The sequence below is a fragment of the Lathyrus oleraceus genome, chromosome 3, assembly GCF_024323335.1.
Source record: "Lathyrus oleraceus cultivar Zhongwan6 chromosome 3, CAAS_Psat_ZW6_1.0, whole genome shotgun sequence".
NCBI classification, from domain to species: Eukaryota; Viridiplantae; Streptophyta; class Magnoliopsida; order Fabales; family Fabaceae; genus Lathyrus; species Lathyrus oleraceus.
Genome location: NC_066581.1, coordinates 466,976,465 through 466,986,005, shown reverse-complemented (window position 1 = coordinate 466,986,005; position 9,541 = coordinate 466,976,465). Strand labels below are relative to the sequence as shown.

At 30.9% G+C, this 9,541-nt stretch overlaps 1 protein-coding gene across 1 annotated transcript; it reads left to right on the top strand.

Moving 5' to 3' along the window:
- The first annotated feature begins 889 nt into the window (after positions 1–889).
- On the top strand, positions 890–3,316 carry LOC127128199 (omega-hydroxypalmitate O-feruloyl transferase). Its single transcript, XM_051057431.1, has 3 exons — positions 890–1,024; positions 1,135–1,609; positions 2,428–3,316. Exons 2-3 carry the CDS (start codon positions 1,160–1,162, stop codon positions 3,289–3,291), a joined length of 1,314 nt encoding a protein of 437 aa, XP_050913388.1. The 5' UTR covers positions 890–1,024; positions 1,135–1,159; the 3' UTR covers positions 3,292–3,316.
- Positions 3,317–9,541: the final 6,225 nt, after the last annotated feature.

Sequence of the window (9,541 nt, the reverse complement as noted above, 5' to 3'; positions counted from 1 at the left end):
ATTCTGTTATTAGTTGCAAAGATATTCAATTAATAATCCAACTGAGATGTTAGCTACAAGCACATTCGCTTAAAAAAACATCAGAAATGATATTTCTACACCACTTTCTTACACCTACACCATAAATAATACATTTTAATTTTTTACTATTAAATTCTCTCTCCTATTACACCTATATTATCTTTTCTTTATATTTTAATAGATATAAATGTATTTGAAATATTATAGTAATAAATATATTCTATAAAAATATAAAAACTATTATTATTATTTTTAAAATTAATATGATTAATGAATTTTATATTTTTATTAACCAATATTTTAGATTTTATTAACCAACTTTGTTTTATTAGAAAAAAATATTTTTAATATCTGAATGTTTATTAACCACTTTCATCACTCCATTAACCAACTTTTTATATTTTATTAACCAATTTTATTTTACACTAAAAATTATTTTAAAATAGTTGGGTATTAATTAACCAGTTTCATCACATCATTAACCAATTTTTTATATCTTATTAACCAATTTTGTTTTCCTATTTAAAATTACTGTTCACGAATATTATTCACAAGATACTGTTCATAATACTATTCATAAAATATATTTTTTTATTAAAAAAACACTGTTCACCGTATAAATTCGGTGAACAGTGTATACGGTGTAAGTATTGATGTAAAAAGTGGATGTAGAAATAGCATTGCTGAAAAAACATATGTTTATCATATTCATATTTTAATATTTTTTAGATTGAAACTTTCACTTAAATTCAAAGAGCTCTTTGTCACACTATTTTTAAAAATTGTAATTTAAAGTATACCTTTTTAAAAAATCCACGTTTGTAGCTTGTACCGTTGTCCAAAAACAACTAACTCTAACCTCTTCACATTACATTTATTTTCTAACGTATCTTTTATTTAAACCCCTAAGATACAATTTTCCATATATCATACATATATAACAAATCACTCTTAAAGAGACTCACTAACGTTTCCCTTATCATATTTGTGTGAACCAATTCAGGTATCATAAAATAACACAAACACATACATTCCATGTGACATTTCCAACATTACACACACACACATTAACCTTAGTATTTTCACATTTAATCTTGTTTTTTTTTCTTTCAGGTGATTTAATCAAGAAATTTTTGAGATGGAGAATTCCAACTATGAAAACGGTTTCCAACAAGTTAATGTAAAGCTAACAAGTGAACCAACACTTGTTCCACCATCTGAAGAAACAAAGAAAGAAATGTACTTTCTATCAAACCTTGATCAAAACATTGCTGTCATTGTTCGAACCGTTTATTGTTTCAAAAACAAAGACAAGGGAAACGAGAATGCTTGTGAAGTGATTAAGAATGCATTGAAAGATGTTCTTGTTCAATACTACCCTCTTGCTGGGAGATTGAGTATAAGCTCAGAGGGTAAACTGATTGTGGATTGTAATGGAGAAGGTGCTCTTTTTGTTGAAGCTGAAGCTAATTGTTCAATGGAAGAGATTGGTGATATAACAAAACCTGATCCTAGGACTCTTGGGATGTTGGTTTATGATATTCCTGATGCTAAACATATTCTTCAGATGCCTCCTTTGGTTGCTCAGGTATGTTTTGTGACTAGTCTTTTCTTATCTTGAAAGTTGAAAGTAAATTTTTAGGGTGGTCCCTAAACTTTTGAATAACTTGTAATTAGATCTTAAAATTTAAGGATTTCCATGTTTAGAGATTTAAATTTTTAGAGGATGGACCAAACTAGTTAATGTGACACTGATGCTGTCATTAATGGATTATAAGGTTGGCTGCTTTTAAATTTTTTGACAATCAAACCACAACTAAACAAGAGTTATAAAATATTTATCATACTTAATATGTGACAAAATAAAGCTCTTATTTATTTTGACACAATTGAAATATAACTAACTTATCGTAGTATATCTAAAACCTTAAGACAACTTTGATCGTTAGAGTTGTTAATGGTACAATTCAATATGAAAATCGTAAAAGGTCATCTGAATCGAATCAAATTATGTTAATTTACTTAGAATCGAACAAAACTAAAATTATTAATTTTATATATCAGTTTGAAATTCTAAATCGTAGCAAATTATTAGAAGAATTTTTTTTCCAAATCCAACCATTATACTTTTTCCCAAATTTTTTAATAAAAAGTTTTAAACTTTGTTTCTTACATTAAGATTTTCACTTTCAGTTTATTTGCAATTTGGTTCATTTTTATAATTGTTTATGTAATATGATTCATTTCATTAATTAAAGATAACGGTTCAATTATTTTTATGTTTGACGGTTTTTTGAATAGTTCTGCTGGCCATAGACATTAAAAACCTTTTATGTGAAAAATTATAAAAAGGAAATTCTTTCAAACTCTGTTTTATAATCTTGAAGAGTCAATTCAATATTTCAGGTGACAAAATTCAAATGTGGAGGTTTTGCTCTTGGACTATGCATGAATCATTGCATGTTTGATGGAATTGGAGCTATGGAGTTTGTGAATTCATGGGGAGAACTAGCAAGAGGTTTACCAATCTCGATCCCTCCGGTTCTAGACCGAAGCATACTAAAGGCGCGCAGTCCGCCAAAGATTGAGCATTTGCACCAAGAATTCGCTGACATTGAAGACAAATCAAACACTAGTAGTTTATACGAAGACGAAATGGTGTATAGGTCATTCTGTTTCAATCCCGAAAAACTAAAAGTATTGAAGAAAAAAGCTATGGAAGATGAAAGTAATGTCCTTGAATCTTGCACAACATTTGAAGTGCTTTCAGCTTTTGTTTGGATAGCTAGAACAAAAGCACTTAAAATGCTTCCAGAACAAGAAACAAAGCTTCTTTTTGCTGTGGATGGAAGGGCAAAATTTGAACCAAAACTTCCAAAAGGGTATTTTGGGAATGGAATTGTGCTAACAAAATCTGTTTGTAAAGCAGGTGAAATTACAAACAAGCCCTTTTCATATACTGTGAAACTTATTCAAGAAGCAATTAAAATGGTGAATGATGGATACATGAGATCAGCTATTGATTATTTTGAGGTAACAAGAGCTAGGCCTTCTTTGGCTTGCACACTCTTGATCACAACTTGGTCTAGGCTTTCTTTTCACATCACTGATTTCGGTTGGGGCGAACCGGTTCTGTCGGGACCAGTTGGCTTGCCGGAGAAGGAAGTGATTTTGTTCCTTTCACATGGTCAGGAGAGGAGGGACATCAATGTGCTTCTTGGTTTGCCTGCTCCTGTCATGAAGATCTTTCAAGATTTGATGAAGATTTAGGATTTTATTGTTATCATATATATATATATATATATATATATATATATATATATATATATATATATATATATATATATATATATATATATATATATATATATATATATATATATATATATATATGATTTGATTATGTTTTTTTTATATGGTTATGCGATTTGTTAAAGTGAGTATTTATTATGTTTATGAATTTATTGGTGCTATGTTACTCAATAATTAATGTCCTTGTACTAATAATTTATTTATATTAATATATAAATATAAATATATTTTTGATGGTTGATGTAGTTTCTATATATGAAAATACATTATATTTGTTATTTTTTGGGCTTGATGTGAAAACATTTTTTGAAAATTTAAAAATTGATCAAAGAATAAATAAAATATAATAAATAATAGTTTCAGACAGGAATCAAACTATAAATTTAAAATTTGCTCAAAAAATAAATAAAGTATACTAATAAATAACTATCTCAGACAGGAATCTAGATATAATATTTTGTTAGACTCTTTTTCAAATAAAAATCTGAAATTAGGATTTTTAAACTAAAAGGAAAAAGAACAAAAAAACTATAAATTTTTTTTAAAATATTCCATTTTATTTATTTGATTCTCAATCATAAACTATACCATGTTTATATAAGATATGCATACTCAAAATAAGATAATTACATTAATCACCTAATAACAATGCTACCAAATAACTAATAGAATATGCCTAAAAGACTATTTTCTTGGGTAAAGTATAGGGATTATTACTCTCTTAGTCTTAAAAATCCTATCACAATTCTGATCAATTTTACCTTAAGTAAACTTTTATTAGTGACTTGAGTTTAACCATTTAATTCATTCATTAAGTACTTGATTAAACATTTTATTTTTCTAGGGTGATTCATATTTTTTCCCCTGGAAATGGAACTTTATAAAATTTGTTTAGGTGAGAGAGTGCCCTAGAGCTATAATGAAAAGTAAAACTATAAGGGTTTAAGGGGGAGTTTGAATGGGAAAGGAGGGGAGATTTTTGAAAAAAGGATTTCTTAATGAATCATAGAACATCACGTGAAAATATTAAAATGCTTCCAGATTTCGGAGATACATCTCAGGACGCATCCGAAGCACACACAACCTATGTCAATTCTGAGTGATGTCATAGGAGTGTGCCCTTTTTTGATTCGAAGATGCATCTCCGAAATCTACCAGGGATACATTTTCGTAACATTGTGAAACAGAAACAGAAGCAGAAAATCAGAAAGTTGTATTTTGACAAAATAAAATTATCATTCATAAAATGAAATCAGCATTACATATGTGATGTCAACATAAAATCAAACATTACATTGCATTTTCCAGATGGACGCTTCAATATCTTCGACTAATCTTGAAATCATCGCTTTCAACTCGATCAAAACTTTTGTTTTGAAATGAAAAAAAGTATTCCATATATATATATATATATATATATATATATATATATATATATATATATATATATATATATATATATATATATATATATATATATATATATATATATATATATATATATAGGGTAAATTCATGACCATCAAGCTACGGATAAACTTGACGTCAATAAAATCAGAGTCACCACCACACTTTTATTGTTTCCAAAGGAAAATGGAAAAGTACGAACAAAACCCAAATATAAGAAGTTTTCAAATCAAAACTAATAAAATGGCAGAGATTACAGGTTAGGGGGTTGGTTACACAGAGAGAATGTGTTAGCATCCAAAGTGTCCTAGGTACTCCTAGGGAACCATTTTTTATGTGTGCATATGTTTTGATATAAAAGATGTTTGAGAAAAAATAGAGTGTGGGGGTGAGAAAAAAATTCATTGATTATATTTGAAATTCTGGTATCAGATATGAGATGTCGAAGGTAATGTCACGACACTAATATCTGAGTAATGCAAACAGAATAAAGATAGAGAATAGTAATGTAAGAGACACAAGCAATTGTTAACCCAGTTCGGTCCAACTCACCTACATCTGGGGGCTACCAAGCCAGGAAGGAAATTCACTAAAATAGAATCAATTCAAAGACTCTCCGTACACTTCAACAAGTTACAGTCTTTCTCACTTAAACTCTACCCGTGCAATTTCTACCTAAGCACTCTTAGATATGAGAACCCACTCACTTCCCTACAATCACACCTGTGATTTTAAACAACAATCCCTTGAGAAAAGAAAACACTTTTCAATAACACACTCTTGATTTTACTTCACAGTTTCAATCAAGAAGACACACTCTTGATCTTGCTTAACAACTTTGATCAAGAAGACACACACTTGATCTTGCTTAACAACTTTGATCAAGTAGACACACACTCTTGCTTAATAGCTTTAGAGTGACAAATTACAACCACAAATCAGACCAATTCAATCATCTATGGATGACTTTAATGGCTTACAAGTCTCACGACTAAACAAGACACAAACCCTAGCTCTCTCTCTGTATTTTGCTCAGTATTGGTTGTGTGTTCAATCAGGTTTTCCAAGTCCCTTTTTATAGAAGCTTTTAGCTGGGCTTGGACATCTTGAAAACCCTAAATCTATTTTCCAATTAAATCTTCTCATGACAGCTGGTTAGATCTCCTTGGAAAATAAGTAAATCAGGTTGTAATCAATGATTGAATGCGCCTGCAAATCAGATCTTCAATCATACATAGATTGCCATTAATTGTGCAATCATAAAGCACCAGACATTCATACTGAATATTTTGTGTACATGATGTCATGACATCAGGTCTGACATCCTGGAACAATCCTGCATAATTCCATAATTCCATTTATAATTTCCAGCAGGTACAACCATATCAAATGCCATGACATTGTTTATGACATCCTGAAACAATCCTACATAATTATGTTTTCCATTTAAACTCCAGAAGGTACATAATATCAGATGCCATGACATTGGTGTATGACGTTCTTAAAAAATCCTGCATAATTATGTTTTCCATTTAAACTCCAGCAGGTACATAGGATATCTTATGTTAAGACATCACACATAACATCTTGTGAACACTCTTTGTTTTACTAAAATTGCTGTCAACACTTAGAACCAACAATATTTTTGTGTTCGACAAGACCTTCGGTCTCGTGCCTACGAACCAACATAAAAATGAAGGATCAAAACCTCGTAGTTCGTGGTAAAAATTTCAAATAAGTTGGTGAATTGCTTTTAATAAAAGTTTAATAAGAAAAGGCAAAAAGGGCCAAAAATTTGAATGGGGTTATTAGTTCTTTTTGTCTTTTGAAATTTAAGTCAATATGGTTAAGTTTATTTATAAATTTGATTTAAGAAGGGGTTTGAAAATTCAATGGTATAAGACCAAAGTTTCTAATCATTAAACAATGTCTAAGTTTGAAATCACAAGCAAATAAAAGATTTTGAAAAGAGGGAGAGATTTTGAAATTTAAGAAGTGGGAGGAGATGAAGAGGCTATCCTAAGCACAAATTTTAAAGTTAAGAGTTGAAAAGATCTGACCAATGGGATGCAATCCAACAGACAAGAATGTCATATAAAAACCCATTTTCCTTTGGAGTTTAATCAAGCAATGATCAATAAGCAATGAGCAATATCCAAACATCATAAAAATCAAGGCATCAAATAAATATGGCCACATCCAAGCAAGCATTCCAATAACTAGAAGTCTTCATTGTCTTCCAATGTACCAGATGAAATATTCCTTGATCAACTTAGAATAAAACATCAGACACAAGATCAAAATAACAATTAAGCACAAAGACAAAGTAGCAGATGAATCCAAGAAATTCTCAGGTCTTGCATCAGATGAAAGCACAATTTAAAGATAGCTAAGTCCCAGATGTTGGCATTGGCCAAGTCCTTTAGCATGGGGAAAACTTCCTAATCCTAAGTCCAAAAGCTTAGATCAAATTCCAACAGTCTTCCAAATGTTTTTTAGGGTTTTTGTTGTTATTAGGTGTTTTAAGGTCCTAAGACCACAAACAAAATCAAAACACACAAACAAATATATACAATCACAAGATATGGCTCAAATGAGCAAAATGAAAAGGACTGGAACATAAACAAGTTATATGAAATGTAAATGGAAATGAATGATAAATGACTGAAAGTTAAGTTGCATAAAGTAAATGACTTGAAAGTAAAAGTATAATGAATAAGAGTTAGTCAAATGTTAGTCAAAAGTTAGTCAAAAGTTAGTGGTGTTAGAGGTTTTTTTTAATTGACGAAGTCATTCTTTGGAGAACACTCAACCATTCATTCACAAGTATGAATCCTTAAACCAAGACATCTTCCATGAGAAGGGCTCCAACTTGGATAATTCAACAAGTATGCCACTAGCTCTCATGAAAGGAAAAAAGGTCAAGTCTCCACACAATGCCATGAAGAATGGGAGACTTACAATCTCACTTACTAGAATGCTATGCCTTGAGGGTCAAATTTAGATCTATGTTAAGCAATCGTAATTGGACTTATGTAGAAGTCACAACTATCTGAGACCGGACAATAAAAATATAGGTGTTAATGCGTGTTAGAGATTTGGTACAAGGAACCAAACTCCTAAAACATACCACACACTAAAAAAAGGGAGGGACATATCTCAGTCATACTTGTATTGATTCATCTGGCACAAGGTCATTGATGAATCAATTAGCCTTTAGATATTAGAATTTCATTGGTCAAATATGGGGATAGGAAAGAATAGGGATGAAGAAGAAGAGGTAGGGGAAGATAGAAACACAAATTGATCATGGGAGGAATTTCATCAAATCAAAACCATCCATTCATTTTGGGAGATAAAATGTACATTTCATCAATCCTCTAAATCCAATGGTTTTGATCCAACAAAAGTCAAATCAATCATGACCAAGGCCCAAATAGAAAGTCAAACTTCACAAGACCATCAAAATAGCTCAACATAATTTTTTAAATATTTAATCAATTAAAGATCACATTAAAAATAAATTAAATTACATTTTAATTTGGTCAAAACCTAAAATCTCTTCAAAACACCAAATAAGTGACCAAGGGATCTATCCTAGGTCAAACAAGGTCAAAGGACCTTAGACAAAAAAATTCACAATTTTTAAAAAGTCAAAAGTATTTTTAAACAATTAAATATATGCACAAAAACATTTAATTCATGGAAAATACCAAAATTAATCCAAAAAATAATTTTAATTCAGAATATGGAATAGAAAAATATTTAAAGATTTTTGGTGAAAGTACCATATTTTTTGGATTAAAAATGGTTTTATTATGAATTAAACAAAATAAGGCAATTAAATGAAAAATCAGAAAATACAAAAAAACAAGGGGCCATCAGATGTCTCTCATTAATTGAGGTGACAGATCTGATGGCCAAGTGCGCGCTTCACACCATACGCCCCAATCAACGCGTCATAGGGATGGTAATCACAAGGAACGATCAGGATTAAAATATTTCAAATGAATCAGAAGGTTGGGAGAGTGTCAACGCACCACCGGAGCTAGGGCTCCGATCATCTTCTCCAGTGGATCTCACCGGACTGGTCCACCACCAACCTTCGCTAAAATAAAAAGTGAATACACTAATTTGAAGAGAAAAACGCCAGGAATGCAAATCTACCCTCAAAATTCTCAAATTCTCACTATATTGAAAGATACGTGGAATTGAAAATTGAGGAGTATGAATTGAGTTGCTTCGATTTGACCTCAAAGCAACTCAATCTTGTTGCCTACATTGGTAGGACTTCAGCCAACCAAAAATTAATTGAAATAATGGATAATTGAGAGAGAATCTAAGCGAGAAAGTTTGACAAATTTCACCTTCTGTTTGCAGTGATGAAGCTCGACCTGGATCTCAATTGGCTTGGGCTTGCTTCCACTTGATTGCAGGAAGTGAAATGAGAACTCAAATGGCTTGGATTCTTGGAGTTTCAACTTCAAAACAGAAATAAAATTGAAACTCGATTTTCAAATGAAAACCTTCAAGATTATCCTTTAATGGAGGTGAGAAGGTTGCAAGAGCAAAGCTTGGGCAAAATGTCCTTCATTCTGAGCAATAAGGCATATATTTATAGGCTTGGTAATTGATTTTCACACACTTCCATTCAAATTCAAAAAATAGTAATTCAAGTGTGCATGCTTGCATGGGCGCGTGATAGGCCCACGAGATGATGTCAAAAGGTCCAAAAATGATCATGAATCATACTGAAAGCCTAACATGAAGACATGCATTTGTAATTGAGAAGTGATCATGA

Excerpts from the sequence above, each read along its gene's own strand:
- LOC127128199 (XM_051057431.1), top strand. The coding sequence starts at position 1,160 with ATGGAGAATTCCAACTATGAAAACGGTTTCCAACAAGTTAATGTAAAG. Across the intron at positions 1,610-2,427 it reads TGCCTCCTTTGGTTGCTCAG|GTGACAAAATTCAAATGTGG; the intron begins GTATGTTTTGTG and ends TCAATATTTCAG.